This window comes from Strix aluco, chromosome 1, assembly GCF_031877795.1.
Source record: "Strix aluco isolate bStrAlu1 chromosome 1, bStrAlu1.hap1, whole genome shotgun sequence".
Lineage (NCBI taxonomy): Eukaryota > Metazoa > Chordata > Aves > Strigiformes > Strigidae > Strix > Strix aluco.
Window position 1 is genome coordinate 2734219 of NC_133931.1, and position 17089 is coordinate 2751307.

General features: G+C 44.0%; 1 protein-coding gene across 9 annotated transcripts in view; it reads left to right on the top strand.

Annotated features, from left to right (window-relative positions):
- TSNARE1 (t-SNARE domain containing 1) overlaps positions 1–17089 on the top strand; it is a 508113-nt gene that overhangs the window by 109436 nt on the left and 381588 nt on the right. For all 9 annotated transcript variants that reach the window (XM_074846421.1, XM_074846412.1, XM_074846395.1 and 6 more), the window contains one exon: positions 9254–9376. In XM_074846421.1, coding sequence (XP_074702522.1) covers positions 9292–9376 — 85 coding nt within the window. In that variant the 5' untranslated portion in view covers positions 9254–9291. The remainder of the gene's footprint in view (positions 1–9253; positions 9377–17089) is intronic.

Genomic DNA, 17089 nt, shown 5'->3' on the forward strand with positions numbered 1-17089 from the left:
GAGGGCTCTGTATCTGTCTGTCCATTTTACAGGCAGGGAAGCAGAGGCAGCTGTATGGAAAGCAAGAAAATACTGAATGTCCTCCTTCTTGTGGTTTGTGTGTGCTGGTAAACAAGTCTCCTAGTGAGAAATGAAAAGGGTCAACCTGTTTAGTTCATCTGAGGGAAGGTTAAGAGGCAACAGAGATCAAACAGCAAAGTTCAAGAGATGAGAAGATGCAGCTCTTCTAACAGAGTGGCTGGGCTGATCCTTCATTAACTGGAGCCTCAGAGAGGCTCTTATGGAAAGAGGTGACCTGGTCTGACCAGAGGCTGTAGGCGTTGATGCGTAAATACGATTTGTATGAAATGATCTGCTCTTTCTTTATGAAGGTCAGGCTGGTTGGTACAAGGATTTTATCTGGGTTAAAAGCCTCAGAAAAATGTATCTCTAGTTACTCATCCAGAAGTGGAGGTATCATCATCACTAATCACTTCTGAAGCTCCCAGTGAAGGCACTTCTCCATCAACATGGTGATGGTAGAGCTGGGAATAGAATACAAGAGTGTCATTGTTCTCACCACCCCCTGTGTTCATTAATGGCAGTTAATTATCCAAACTGTCTGTGATTTTATTTTTCTAGAGCTGAACAGTAAACAGAAACAGTTGGCTTTCTGTTAGCAGTGTTATTCCTCAGGCAGGAGAAATCCTGGTGAGGAGCCCAGCAGCACCAACAGCTCACTGTGAAATTCAGGGCAAGGAATTCACCTGGATGCCTGGTCTTGGCCTCAGCTGGCTATTAGCCTGCCAGAAGGTCCCACTGAATCCACTGCTAAGTTTCTAATGCTCTTTCCTGAGAAACGTGGAGGTCCTCCCTTCGATGTGATGGACCTATCCTGAAAAGAGTGAATGCTCAACCTAGAATACATGCAAATGCAAGACTGGAAGTTGTTTGTGAGTCTGGAAGTTCTGTGTCTGCAACCACTTTTGCAGTAGATCACGTTCCCTGTGCGACCCCTTCCTCCCATCCCATGAACAGCCGCCACCTGCATTTTGATGATGTGGCTGGTTAGATACCAAGGAGACAGAATCACAGAATCACAGAATTGTCTAGGTTGGAAAAGACCTAGAAGATCACCCAGTTCAACCATTGACCTAACACTGACAGTTCCCAACTACAGCATATCTCTAAGCGCTAAGTCAACTTTACTCTTAAACACCTCCGGGGTTGGGGACTCCACCACCTCCCTGGGCAGCCCATTCCAATGCCTAACCACCCGTTCTGTAAAGAAATGCTTCCTAATATCCAGTCTAAACCTTCCCTGGTGCAATTTGAGGCCATTACCTCTTGTCCTATCACTTGTGTAGTAACTTGTGTAGACGTTGTGTAGTCTCCATCCTTGGAGATATTTAAAACCCAATTGCACGCAATCCTGGACAACCTGCTCTAGCTGATCCTGCTTTGAGCAGGGGGGATGGCCTAGATGGTCATCTCAACTGTTCTGTGATGTTTGCCCATTTCTCCAGCCTGTCTAGGTCCCTCTGAATGGCAGCTCGGCCCTCTGGTGTATCAGCCACTCCGAGTTTGATATCATTGGCAAACTTGCTGAAGATACACCCTGCCCCATCATCCAGATTGTTAATGGAGATGTGAAACAGGACTGGCCCCGGACCAGCATTGGCTGATCTTATAACCTCCAGGTATAAGAAGATTTTCCCTGTGTTGCCTGTTCCCAGAAGTGCTCTATCCTTCCTCATAGGCTCTCCTAGTGTTTCACTTGATCTTTTCTACTTTGGTTTAGAGCTATTCCCTTGTCTTGTCCAACACAAATGAAGAGAATATTTTCCTCCCTCTCATTTTGCAGCAGCTTTGCACAGATTTGAAGGCTCAGGTTGTCCCATCAATCTTCTCTTCTATAGGCAAAGCAAACCCATTTACTCAGGCTTTCCTAGCAGGTCATGTTTTCTTGACCTCTTGTCATTCTCCAAGTTCACTCTAGACTCTCTTCAGTTGCTGTCAAAATCTTTGCTGGAGCTTGCTGCCTACAGCTGAGGACTCCACTGTGTGGGGTCAAGCAAAAGGTTTACTTCACCTGTCTAGAAGATTGTAATCCTATTTATACATCCCATGAAGATGTCTGCCACTTTTACAGGAAACGTCATTGCACAGATTCATGTTCAGTTTGCAGTCTATAGCATCCCTCCATCCCTGGAGGTGTCTTGGGCATAGTGTTCACAAAATGATAGAGTTTATGATTCTTGGAGAGTAAGGAGGAGGGTCAGTGAACTGCCACCTTGAACTTCTGGAGGGCAGCCTTTGGCCTGTTTAGGAGCCTGGTTGACAGAGTTCCTTGGGAAGCAGTCCTGAAGGGCAAAGGAGTCCAGGAAGGCTGGATGTTCTTCAAGAAGGAGATCTTGAGGGCACAGGAGCAGGCGTCCCCATGTGCTGAAAGACGAGCTGGTGGGATAGACCAGCCTGGCTGAACAGAGAGCTTTGACTGGAATTCAGGAAAAAAAAGAGAGTTTATGATCTTTGGAAGAAGGGGCAGACAACTCAGGGGAACTATGAAGATGTCAGGAGGTTATGCAGGGAGAAATGTAGAAGGACCAAGGCCCAACTAGAACTTAATCTCGCTACTGCTGTAAAAGGCAATAAAAAAATGTTTCTGTAAATACATTCACAACAAAAAGAGGGCTAAGGAGAATCTCCATGCCTTATTGGATGCGAAGAGGAACATAGTGACAGATGATGAGGAAAAGGCTGAGGTACTTAATGCCTTCTTTGCCTCTGTCTTTAATGTTAAGACTAGTTGTTCTCAGGGTACCCAGCCACTTCAGTTGGTCTCAGGGACAGGGAGCAGAATGAAGCCCCATAATTCAAGGGGAAATGGTTAGTGACCTGCTACACCACTTACACACACACAAGCCTATGGGCCTGGATGGGATCTCCCCAAGGGTGCTGAGGGAGCTGGCAGAAGTGCTCACCAAGCCACTTTCCATCATTTATCAGCAGTCGTGGCTAACGGGGAAGGTCCCGGCTAGCAAGTGTGACACCCATCTACAAGAACTGCCGGAAGGAGGATCTGGGGAACTACAGGTCTGTCAGCCTGACCTTGGTGCCGGGGAAGGTTATGGAGCAGATCATTCTGAGTGCCATCACATGGCACATACATGACGAGGTGATCAGGCATGGGTTTATGAAAGGCAGGTCCTGCTTGACTAACCTGATCTCCTTCTGTGACAAGGTGACCTGCTTATTGGGTGAGGGAAAGGCTGTGGATGTTGTTTACCTTGACTTTAGTAAAGCCTTTGACACTGTTTCCCACAGCATTCTCCTGGAGAAAATGGCCGCTCATTGCTTGGACAGGAGTAGTCTTCACTGGGTAAAAAACTGGCTGGATGAGAGTAGTGATGAATGGAGTTAAATACGGTTAGCGGCTGGTGACAAGTGGTGTTCTCCAGGGCTCAGTTTTGGGGCCAGTTCTGTTCAATATCTTTGTCAATGATCTGGATGAGGGGATCGAGTGCACCCTCGGTAAGTTTCCAGATGACACCAAGTTGGTCAGGAGTGTTGATCTGCTCGAGGGTAGGGAGGCTCTGCAGAGGGATCTGGACAGGCTGGATCAATGGGCCAAGGCCAATTATATGAGGTTCAACAAGGCTCAGTGCCAGGTCCTGCACTTGGGTCACAACAACACCCTGCAATGCTACAGACTTGGGGAAGAGTGGCTGGAGACCTGCCTGGCGGGAAAGGAGCTGGGGGTATTGGTTGACAACCATCTGAATATGATCTGGCAATGTGTCCAGTTGGCCAAGAAGGCCAATAGCATCCTGGATTGTATCAGAAATAGTGTGGCCAGCAGGACTAGGGAAGGGATTGTCCCCCTGTACTCAACACTGGTGAGGCTACACCTTGAAATACTGGGTTTAGTTTTGGGCTCACCACTACAAGAAAGACATTGAGGTGCTGGAGCGTGTCCAGAGAAGGGCAGCGAAGCTGGTGCAGGGTCTAGAGCACAAGTCCTGTGAGGAGCGGCTGAGGGAACTGGGGGTGTTTAGCCTGGAGAAAAGGGGCATGAGGGGAGGCCACATGCCTCTCTATAACTACTTGAAAGGAGGTTGTAGCAAGGTGGGTGTTGGTCTTTTTTCCCAAGTAACAAGCAATAGGACAAGAGGAAATAGTTTCAAGTTGGGCCAGGGGAGGTTTAGATTGGATATTACAAATAAATTCTTCACTGAAAGTGTTATTAAGCACTGGAACAGGCTGCCCAGGGAAGTGGTTGAGTCACAATCCCTGGAGGTATTTAAAAGACCTGTAGATGTGGCACCTGGGGACATGATTTAGCGGTGAACAAGGCAGTGTTAGGTTAATGGTTGGACCGATGATCTTAAAGGTCTTTTCCACCCCAGACGATTCTATGGTTCTATGATTCTCTGCAGCACTGGCCAGTTGTTCCCCATCCTCCATTTGTGCACCTTTGCTGCTTCTAAATTCAGGTCCCTGCTGTTGACCTGAGTTATGTAGCATCTTATTTTCTTTGTCAAACATCAGTTCTGGTTTGTGAGGATTGTTCTGAATGCTGAACCTATGTCATCTAACCTCCCTATTTGGTGTTGTGTGTGTGTTTAATGAGACTAATCCCCATTCCATCATCCAGCTCAGTGCTCAAAATACAAATGGAGAGAGCAGATTTTGGTAGACCCCACACAATTTTTTCTTTGGTTATAACAACAGTCCACTGGGTGTATTTTTCTAATTAAAAAAAAATCCTCTGCACCTCCAATCCATTTGTTTTGTCATGAAAGAAACCCCAAGTAGCATAAATCTGTAATATCTGCTGGTTTTCTGCTCACTCCACTGCCTGCTAACTTGTTGCATAACGAAGTTAACGTTGGTTTGATATGACTCGTTGTCAGATGCATGCTGGCTGTTACCGTTTTTTACCATCAGATACTTTCAGTGAATCTATTCCAGTGTTTTTGAAGGAGATGCAAATGTATCTATTTTCTTACTTTTCTTTTCTCTTCCCATTTAGTAAATAGGCACAATAAGGGTACTCCAGTCTGCCAAGGGGGTCATGAATGACTCTCAGTCTGCTTCAGGCAGTGGCTGAGTCAGCAGAGGAGGAAAACTGCAGAATCCTAGAACCACTGAAGTGGGAAGGAGCTTCTGAATGTCATCTTGTCCAGCCACCCTCCACAGAGCAAGATCACCTAGAGCCAGTTGCTTAGGCCCATGTTCAGTCAAGGCTTGAATATCTCCGACGATGGGGTCCCTACCACCTGTCTGCACAGCCTGTGCCAGTGTTTGACCACCCTCACCATATAAGAAACCCAAACAAAACAGCTTTTTTTAATTTTTTTAAGTGGAATTTCCTGTATTTCAATTCAGCCCCATTGCCTCTTGAGCACTACTGAGAGGAGTCTGGCTCCATCGTGTTCACTTCCTCCCATTAGACATTTATAGACATTAATAAACCTTGCCTGAGCCTTCCCTTCTCCAGGCTGAACAGACCCAGCTCCCTCAACCTCTCCTCGTATGTCAGATGCTCCCATCCCTTAATCTTCTTCACGACTCTTTGATGGATTTGGTCCGATATATCCATATCTGTCCTCCTTTTCCGTTTCTTTCCAGTATGTTCACGTTTCACAGTCAAACTCAGCTTTAAAAATATCTAACTTGTCTAAAGTACTCTCCAACCTATTTCTTCCATGTCGAAATCTTTACCTTTCATTCCTACTACTAATTATGCTGCCCATCTAAATTTCCCTCTAAATGGAGACTGATGTATTATAGGGGAACTCTTTATATAATTTTGCCTGCTTGGTTTTACCTGCCAGTATCTTTCCCAACCCAAGAAGCATGGACCAACACTTTCCTTGAGATCCTACATCCTACTATGATATTCACTGCATGATTGACTTCTACAGGATATACAAAGCAAGAAGAAGTTATTATGTCATTAAAATATAAATTCATGCCTCTGGCAGGATGGATATCCTTTTAGTCTGGATTAGGTGTTATTGTTCCTTCATTTGTATTTTAGGTGATGAGGACAAAGCTGTGATATTTTTCTTCTTCTTTTTTAAATTTTTTTTTTCTGTATCCAGTCTGTTAGGCAATGCTTGTTCCAATTTGTACAAACTGCCTTCACAGTAAATTGGACAAGTCTCCCTGAGGAGCAGTAGACAAAAGACTTGGGAGGTGCCATGGGGATGGGGAAGGAAATGCTTTTATTGCCAATCAAATTAAAGGTACTTAGAACTGCCGTTAAGTTTTCCTATAAATATATTACTGTGGGGTAGGAGCGTGGTTCCGGAGCTGTGTGAATAAGGGATATTTCAATGGCTTAGTAGGATGGGGTGGGAGGTGGTTGTTTCTAAAAAAGTTGGTTAAACTAAAACAAAATATTTAATTTTCAGTTCTTTCCTTTTTTTTTTTTTTTTTTTTTTCCCCCCTACAGGGAGAAAAAGTTTTAAAATGGAAGCATGCTTTGAAAACGATAAATCAACATGATACATTTGGAGTGCTTTAAAAGCATTCCTTCTCTCCCCCTTTCACACCACTCTGTTGGGGAAAAAATAGATGCATTCACTGTTTGCCAAAGAAACACTTGCCCAGTTGTAATCAAGTCATTTTACAACATGGTGTAGACTTTCACTCCACGTTTGTTGTATGTGGCCTTGGGGAAGTTGTGGCAGCAAATGCTTCCACTTGCTTATCTCTAAAAGAAAGGATGGGTCAGGATCAACCTCGATGCAGAGGCAGTTTTCAAGCTGTCTTGTTGTCCCACTTCCCTGTTTACAGCAGTCTTAATCTGTAGCCATGCTGAGAGCTAAAGAAAATAAGATAATTCCTTATCCTTGCCCAGAAATTTTCCTGTAACTGCCTTTTATGTGCAGTTATTTTCCCAGGTAAGGGTCTTGCTAGATCTTAGGCTGCATTTTGCAATAGAGGTTGTGTTGCTGTGGTCGTTGAGGGCTAACCTGAGGCCTGGGTGAGACAAAATTTGTTCCCAAATCCACTGCAGACTCCCCAAGTGAATCTTCATCTGTTCCTTGTAGCATTTAGTGGTTGAGAACTTCCATCAAGACATAGATTATATTTTTGTGATACTCAAAGTTTTTCATGCTTGACATGATCGACTGTTGTGTTGTTGAGTGTCTTGGAAATCCTTGGTTTGCAGATGGCTTCTTTTAACTTTCTGTCTTGTTTACTTCATTTTCTGTCTCCTCGATGCACACACAAATACAGGCGCTTATCCTTCTCTCTGGCTGCTTGGGCTATTGCAGGTTGGCTGCCATAGGTTTGGACTTGAAGGCTGTTCCTAAAATGAAGGATTTATGGCCTAGGGGCACTTGCAGCCTCAGATGCCAATTATGTGTGTACATGGTACACTGAGGCTGGGTGGGGAAGCTGTATTCTGGAATTTCTCCACTTTTAATGGGTTTAGCTCCCATCGCTTGCTCTCTCAAGGCAGTTGCACTTTCATCCTCGTTTATGTGTCTGGCCCAATTAAGGGAGGATGGTGAGTGATTGCCTTTAGTCCTAGAGTTCCGCTGTCTGGCAACTCTCAGCACTCATTTTTTGCTTAGTCTCGAAACTTTGAAAGAAAACAAGAGAGTGAAGTACAAGAGGTGCCTAAGGCCATTAGACTGTTCCCAGTACCATCCAGAACTGGGAATTTCTGGTGCTTTGCTGTCCGTGAAGGACAAACGAAAGGAGTAGTTGCAAGTACACCGCTGTGTCAGTGCACCCCAAAAGACACCTCAGCCCTTTGCTGAGGTATCTATCAGTGCATACATCAGTTCATCATGTGACATGTGTCAAGAAGCTCATACAAATGGGAGGCCATTCCCAGCTTTTTGCACATCAGAGGGAAAGTGACTGGTCCAGGCCATGTGCAGTTTGAGTATCCAAGCCCAGGGCAGAGCATTGCATCCAGCATCTTCTGCTGTTAGGCTGGAGGGGTTACATGTGCGTGTTGGAGAGGATTTGTTTATGGCCCAGGTTGTCCTTCAGTCAGCAAGTGACATTTATTTTAGACTGGTTATTAGGAAGTATTTCTTTGCAGAAGGGGTTGTTGGGCGTTGGAATGGGCTGCCCAGGGCAGTGGTGGAGTCCCCATCCCTGGAGGGGTTGAAGAGTCGGGTTGACCCAGTGCTGAGGGATCTGGTGGAGTTGAGAACGGTCAGTGTGATGTTCATGGTTGGACTGGAGGAGCTTCAAGGTATTTTCCAACTGAGCTGATTCTGTGATAAGGCAGAGCAACTCCCTACACAGAGGGCAGTTGGTATTACCAGTCATCTCACTCTGACTTGTCCTCTCCACTGGACTCTCCCATGCTGCTATACTGCAGTATCACTGCATGACTGCTTGATGAAGGGCTACCCCATAGGCAGTGTTGTCTTCTACCTTTTGTGGCTGTAGACACACCTATATGGGGTGTTTTTTCATAGCCTTGGTGTAAGAAAGCAGCAGCTGGGTTTGGTCCTGTATCATGCCCCAACTGACCCAGCACCTTTATCTCTTCTCTTCCTTTTCCATCATCATCTCCATGCTTTAGGGATGAACTATTCTTAATATTTAAGTCCTGGGACCCTGCTGGAGGCTATTTGGGGCCCATGGTAAGACGGTACCTGTTGATGTGGAGGTGGGAAGGGGGAAGAAATAGTCTTTCTCTGACATTGCTGCATTGATTTTAATTCTGCTGCTCCTACCTTAGGCCTTGCAGCTTTTTTTTAAAAAAAAAAAAAAAACCCAAGAAAAAAATAACTCTGGCTCCAATATTTATACTAGAGACCCAGGAGCTTATAATATAGCAGTAAACTGTCTCTTTTGAGAGCTCATCAAGACTGCAGTATGATGGATAGACTCGTAGCCAGCTGCACAGTGATAATGTTCCAGAAGACAGCATTACCTTTTTTTTTGATAGAGTGCCTAGTCTTTGCCTACCAGCTCAGGATCTCAAAGCACTTTTTGAACAGCAAAGAATTAAAAGTCTTGCTGTGGCTGAAACAGATAAATGGTTGCCCTTTATCACTGGAGAAAATAAGGCATGGGGAGGTCAAATGACTTGTTTGCCCCCAGGAACAGCTGTAGTCCAGGAGACCTGGATTTTAGTGCTTTTATTTTTTCCAGGTGGGCATCCTGAAGTTTGGAGATAGTTTTGTATTTTTTCATTTACCTTTTTTTGGTTTTGTCTTTTTTCATAGAATACTGGGGTTGAACTGACTTTTAACAGTATTGTATCTGTTTTTCTCTGTTTTCTTAGGTCTGAAGTATAATCCCGCATCCATTGCTATCTAGAAAATGTCTTATGGATCCATTGATGGGAGTGGATTTGGGAGCAGGAATCCATTTGGAGGCCCTTCGAGACAAGGCTATCAACCTCTCGGTAGAGTATTGATCCCTTACTGTAATTTATTCTACTTGACTCCTTGGGGACTGAAGTTTTACTTGCTCATGTTCAGTGTGGCTGGTGTATAAATATCACACTCTCTCCAGAGCTCATTTCTGGTAGTGATTTTCAAAGGTGAGAACCAAACTTTTGTTGGATTTGATTTGTATAATGAGGCACTAATGTCTTACCATGTGGTGGGTTGACCTTGGCTGGACACCAGGTGCCCACCAAGCTGCTCTATCACTCTATTCCTCAGCAGGACAAGGCAGTGGGGGAGAAGATAAGATGGAAAAAAACTCATGGGTCAAGATAAAGGGAGTTTAATAAAGCAAAAGGAAAGACTGTGCATGGAAGCAAGCGAAAACAAGAGTGATTCTCTGCTTCCCATCAGCAGGTGATGTCCAGCCACTTCCTGTAAAGTAGGGAATGTAGCAGTTGCTCCAGAAGACAAATGTTGTAGTAACAAATGCCCCCACCTCTTCCTCCTCTCTCAGCTTTTATTGCTGAGCAGACATCATATGGTATGGAATATCCCTTAACTCAGTTTGGGTCAGCTGTCCTGGCTAGGTCCCCTCCCAAGATCTTGCCCACCCCCAGATTACTGGGTGAGGCGGGGGGAATGGAGAGACACCCTTGATGCTCTGCGATCACTGCTCAGAAGTAGCTAAAACGCCGGTGTGTTATCAGCACGTTTTCTAGCTACCAATACACAGCACAACACTATGAGGACTGCTATGGGGAAAACTAACTCCATCTCAGCCAGACCCAATACGCACACTCAGGATTTGAGGCTGCAACATGGAAGAGTAGTGCTGATGAGGATTTTGGAGGTATTTTGGGGGACTAGGAGAAGAAATGTGGAATATTCTCTAGGCTTGCTTGTGTCTTCCCTCATCTCCCCAGCATCTTTGCAAGAAGTTTGTCTAAATGGTTGTTTAATGCTTGGCTGTAGGTGCACTGATCTTGGGAGTAGATGTGAAGATGTGCAAAGGGCAGCGGGCTGTGATTCCACAGAGGGTAACTTGACTGCTGTGGAGGCTGCTTGATCTGGGAAGTGTGCTCAGATGTGGCAAAAGGGTCAAAAACTTGCTCAGAATATGCTGAAACTGTAAACAGTGGTTTGCATGAAGTAGACTCTCTTTTTTGTGGCATGTTTTTAAGCAAAGACCAGATATGCTTTCCTTACATGTTTCCCTCTTGCCCCAAAGGACTCTAGAAATGCTAAAGTAGAAACAGAAAACCATTCAGGTGTCAACCTCTATATATGAAATGGTCCCAAAAGTAAAAGTCAAAGGTGTGCTTCAAAAAAGCAAATTCATAATGTAACTGTTGGAACATAGAATCATAGATTGGTTTGGGTTGGAAGGGAACTTAAAGATCATCCAATTCCAAACCCCTGCCGTGGCCAGAGACACTTTCCTCTAGACCAGGTTCTTTAAAACCCTGTCCAACCTGGCCTTGAACACTGCCAGGGAGGGGGCAGCCACAACTTCTCTGGGCAACCTGTTCCAGTGTCTCACCACCCTCACATTCAAGAATTTCTTCCTTACATCTAATCTAAATCTCAACTCTTTCAGTTTAAAACCATTACCTCTCATCCTGTCCCTACACTCCCTGATCAAGAGTCTCTCCTCCATTTCCTGTAGCCCCCTTTAGGTACTGGGAGGCTGCTATAAGGTCTCCTTGGAACCTCCTATTCTCCAGGCTGAACACCCCCAACTCTCTCAGCCTGTCCTCAGAGGGGAGGTTCTCCAGCCCCCTGAGCATCTTCATGGCCTCCTCTGGACCCACTTGAGCAGGTCTATGTCCTCCTTATGTTGGGAGCCCCAAAGTTGGACACAGCACTGCAGGTGGGGTCTCACGAGAGTGAAGCAGAGGAGGAGAATCCCCTCCCTTGACCTGCTGGTCATGCTTCTCTTGATGCAGCCCAGGATACAGTTGGCTTTCTGGGCTGCAAGTTCACATTGCTAATGATATAACTTCCCACTTTTGTGCTGAATGCTTTGACTCTACTGCATCCCCTCCTTGACACAGGCAAGTTGTAGGAGGGATCCTTTGCCAGAAGAACAGTGGGTTGCGCAATGCTTGTCCCTGTTGACATGTGGCTGGCTTGTGCATGGAGGCGGAAGGCAGGTCTCATCCTGCCTGCTTCTGAGCTGCTGTTTGAGAGGCCAGCACTTGTGGGCACGGGCAGATAAAACCACCTCTCCAGCTGCCCAGACATAAGCGAGCTCCTGGTCCAGATAGAGAATTGCTGTAGGGTCTGATCTGGGTAATCTAGTCTGTCTTTCAGCAGACCTTGTTAGCTGGAGCATATTCTTGCATTTAATTTTGGGCCTGGGTCTGGCTTGTGCTGCAGGGTGAGGCAGCGGTGGCTATGTTGTAGACATGACTGGTAGTTCAGACCTCTGCAGAAGCATCAGGAAAGGGGACCTTGTTACATGGCAAAGGAATGTGTTATCTCTTTGCACCAGGGAGGAACATCGCCTCTCTCTTGACTTGCCTTTGATTTCAGCTGGGCTGTTCATTAATGAAGCCTGAGTTGGTTTTCAAGTTCTGAGGGTTGCAGATGTTCTTTGGGAAACATTTTGTTGTTTTGCAAATAGCTGTTCCCCCTGGATGCAAATATAAAAGAAGCATAGAGGTTTCTCTTGGTTTTGTGTTTTCTTACAAGTTTGGGTGTAATTATGGTTTTTGGTTTTTTTGAACAGGGAGAAGGTATTAAAATAAGTGCGAGTTATCTGTTCAGTTGTAAATAGTGATTTTTAGGCTATTCTACAGGGCAAAATTAAAGGCATAAAAGCAAGGAAGAATGGGATACTTGGGCACAATGAAAGAGCCATAATAAAAGAAATTGAAATGTGGACTAGACAAATGATGAATCTCAGTGCATTCTAGTTTAGGTTAAAAAAACATGAATACTTATTGTGCTGTAGGAAAAGACCAGTATTTTTAATGCAAATGCACAGAATAATTCACTTTGAATCTCTAAATATTTGAAGACATACCTCATTGTGCCCAGCTTGCCCATCGTTTGGCAGTTACCAATGTGACGTTGAAGCCACTCTCAGTGGATTGCGAAAAGCAGCTGATGTTGAAACATCAGCTTTCTTGACACAGCCACGGTCTGTCAGCTGCCCTGCTGGAGCCTGTTAACATATTGGCTTATGTCTTGGAGTTGAGTGCTGGCTTCCCCTCTATCCATGCACACATCATCTTGGGTGGCGTTGCAATGGACACATCTCCAAGGTCCCCCAAGGCTGATTTTCCCAGCAACCCAGATTGGTTGTGGACTTGCTAAATACCAAGTTGGTCCCTTGACTAGGCATCCCTGTTGAAAGGCTTGCAAGGGAAGGAGCCTGATTGCACTGGCCAAGGGCAACTTGGAGAAACTTTTGTCTTTTCTGTGTGTCTCAATCAGAGATGTTACATCTGAACCTGAGTAGCTCCCCATGCCCCTTCGCCATGGAAGACTGACTAACACATGCTGGATGTCTTTTGTTGTAGTATCCTCAAATATTGTCATTAATTAAGTGTTAGGAGAGGGTAGTGCAACACTAATCATCTGCCTCCTGCTTCTGAAAGACAGATGACTGGCTTGCTAAGAAAAACTGCCCACTGTATTAGATCATGGTATGGCTGGAACAAAAGAGTGTGGCCTTCCTGCTGACATATGTATGTCTGCTCATGGCAGCGGGCAGACCTTGATGGATGTGTTCTGTGTGTGCTCTAAACCTCTTCTTCTTTTTATATCTCATAAATAAATAAAACCAGGTACCAGCATCCCTGGAGATAGCTATTGTCTGACAGTAGCGTGTGGTCCAGTGGTAATATTCAGGCATCCAACAGAAAACTCTGAGATCCGGCAACAATAAAGGTGATGGGGATGGCACTGCTTAATAGCCTTTCAGTAATAATTTGACATAGAAGTCACATACAAAGAAGCAGCACGTTTCAGCAGCCCCAGCTCACCCAAGGAGCTGGAGGCTTGTCACAGCAAATGGTTGTACAGTGGGATGAGGAAAAAAAGAACTGCTGGGACTTCGTTTTTGAATTCTTTACTTTTGTGAAAGAGAACACAGAAAATGGGGCTGAGATTTTGTTTGGTTTTGTTTTGTTTTTTTTTTTTAATAAAGTGTAATACCACCAAGAGGGTGTCCTCTGTCCATCTTGGCTGCATTTCCTCCATACTCAATCCAAATATGCTCCCCAGGCTGGGAAGGATTAATTACTTGAAGGTGCTTCCCTCGGCCCTGGGCTCACGTGATGATCGATGGACTTAGAGCCCATCATCAGGCCGTGTGGCAGTTGCCCTTGCTGACCAACCTAATTAGAGAGAGCCACAAGCTCCGTTTAGCAGCAGTTTTGGGAGGAATCCTGGAGGAAGACTTTTGGGGAATTTGGTTTGCCTGGGACTCGTGGGTGTCAGCTCTGGTTCAACCTCTGCTTTTGGTGGTGTTGCTGGATATCCAGAATTTCTTGGGGGAAAAAAAACAAGTATACTTTTTTATTATTTTTTTTTTTCGATTGGAAATTGTTGGGAGGAAAGAGAGATTGCGTTCAGCAAAATTCAGATGTTCTGTAGCCTTAACTGGGGAGCACCCTAAGATGTGTCACAAGGGAGACCGCCAGGATTACTTGGAGTACAGCAGTTCTAGGGGTTGACAGTGTCATCTCACAGCCACTGAAGAACAGCAAGTAGGCGCAAATGGAGGCATAAGACATGTTCCTGCTTTGCAGTAGGGAGTTATGAGCTCCTCCAGCAGAATCTGCATTTCATATCCTTGTTCTGCTCCCAAAAATCCATGTAAAACCAAGTGTTCCCCTTTTTCCTTGTAGGAGCTTCTCTGGGCTTCAGCTGTGCATTGGTGTTGCATGGAGAAGTTGGAAAGTACGTAGTAGAAAGTTGTTGGTTTTTTTTTTTTTCTTTTTGTTTTTTAACCTGTGAAATGAAAAAGATTGAAATGACTTCAAAAGATTTTTTTTGAAGTAATGTGACGTGTCTAAAATAGACACCAAACACTGTACAGCAGTAGGAATTAAACCCTGAATTCTTATGATTTTGATGTGTGCAACGTGCACTCTACCATGTTCAACATATCTTCCCCAAACCATCTTTTTGTGGGGAAAATGAAGAAAACTTGCTCTACACAGGGAGACATAAAGATCAGGGAATTCAAATAGCTTGAATTAAAATGCCATAAGCCAGGAAATTTTTAACGCTGCTTTTATTAACCTTACTGTGCCCTGGACATTAAATAACAGATTTGAAAGGGGGAGGGTAATTTCGTATTCCAGAGGTGCAACGTTTCTGGGTGCGCTCAAGGGACTGTTGGGTCTGTACTTAATTTTAATGTGACTTCATCTAGACCATTTTTCCTTCAGTTCCTCGTGAAGATATTGTGCGGGACAGTGGCCAGAGTTGTACTCAAGATATATTGCACGTGCGTCTTTCTCCTTGTCTGCCAGGTTGGTTATCTTGTCACAGAACAGAATTAGATTGGTCCATGCAAGTTGTTCTTGGCAGCGGTCGCTGGGTATATATCACCTAATTATCATTTTGATACTTAGCAATTGTTAAATGATTTGTTCTAACATTTTTCCAGGAATTGGGTCTATAATTTTCTTTGCCCTCCCCTCTCTACCACCTATCTGCCTCTGTGGTGCACCAGGTAACTCTTGGGTGGAAAGTCACATGTAAGTGCTGGCAATTCTGTCTCTCTCTGGTTTTAGCAGTTGGACCATCCTTCTCTCCTCTCCAGTACTATTTTGCTCTTTTCCTAGCAGTTTTGGAAAGTGATTTGCCCTTAAAAAACCCATCATGGGGTTCATTGTTGCCTCCAGGTTAGCAAAGTCTCAGAGCTCACGTGTTGCATGGGAGATGTTCACACTGGTCGTGACCCCTTTGGTGAGATGGGGGTGGCAGGAGCTCTGCTGGAGACCCAGGGCCACTAAAGCTGAGGTAGATGTTCTGTAGACAAAACTCACTCAAAAGCTCATGTATGAACCAGCACTGTGGCCTGACCACTACGTAGTCTCATTGCAGCTTCGGTTCTGATGGCAAACCATAAGAAGGAATCCACTACCAGCTTTGCATCTTGATACTGCAAAGTGCTGAAGCATGTAACAAACTCTTAAGTACACAAGGAGTCCCTCTGAGGTTAATTAACATTAAGCAGGTGGTTAATCCTTTTGCTATATTGGAACCTGAATACTGCTTTGGTTTTGCATTAACTTCTTAAATTGCTTCCAGTACTTGAAATGCTTTGTTAAAGGGACACTGAAACCCTTGGTCAGTGCAGTGTACAGTGTTGTCCAAAGAGTCTGGAAGGTGGTCTAGGTCTGGTTGTGGCAACTGTTCCTCACTGGAGCAATGAGGGACCCAACCATGCACTTAAATGCCCTTAGTATTGAGTGTTAGAGTTAAAAGCAATGAAAGAAAGCAAGAACAAAACCTTTGAATGTTTTAGGGAGATTCAAAGCTACTATGCAATATTAGGGGTGTTTTTTTCAAAACTTAAAGCCTTAAAACAAGAATTGGACGGTGTCTTGGTCACACTCAGTAATATAACCAAAGTGTGCTTTTGAGATGGAGTCCTGTCAAGTGTAGAATGGAAGGAAGGACTTGAAGTGCAACCTTCTGTGGCACCTTTTGTCTGCCATGCATTGATGGCTTCACAGATATTAATCCAAGGTTACTGTAAAGGAAGTGGTCTTGCCTCTATTTTATACAGCACTAAACAATAAAATAACTTGTCAAATGCTGTGTAAAAAGTTTCCAAGAGTCTTAATGATTGATTTTCGCTTTTAAGTCTTGGGTCCTGTCATATTTTCTTGAATTTATGGGGATACAGAAGTAGAGGACTCGGGTGTCATATTAAATAAGTCATTAATTGGCCTGAAATAAAGTGCAGGACAAAGTATAGATGCAAATAATACAAAAAAAATCATAATAAGATGATCTCTCCCACTAGACTTCAAAGAGCTTTCTGTGACATCTACAGAGTAATTATTTCATACTGTTTCTTTGCTATTGTGTAAGACTTCCAAACATTATAAATTTATTTCCTTAGTCCAGTTTCACTAAATTTAGAGGATATTCTCTGTTTTACATCCAGTTCTTAGAGATCTTAACAATGATTTAATGAATTAATAAGCCTAAACATAAGAAAACATATTAAAGAATAATGAACATGGTTTGTAGCAAAAGGAATTGCCAGGAGAATTAACTTTCATACATGAATTAACTTTGAAACTGTTTGTTTTGAAAACCTCTAACCTATCCCTTCTGGCACTTTTAACATTATAATAACTGTTTTGCTATAATCTCAGTATTTCAGGGAAGTTAAGTGGTTATGCATTTATTTATATAACTAGCAGAAACAGAACACACCACTGGAATAAATAAGTGTTTTAATGAGTTATGTGAGGGTGAGCTGACAACTTCATAGCATTAAAAAAAAATAAAATAAAAACAGCAACAAAAAACCCTCAAAAACCTCTTGGGTAAAAGATAAGCTTTTTTTTCTCTACCAATTTTATTTGCTATTCTTGGTCATCCAAAGCCATTTTACTGTAAAAATGTAAAAATCATGCCAGTGGTCCCAATCTTTAACAGAAAATCAGAAAGCAAAGACGTTGGCCTCTCCTTAGGGCATCGTTCAGCTGGAAATGCATTTAAACATCTCATCCTCTCAGAATAGCTTG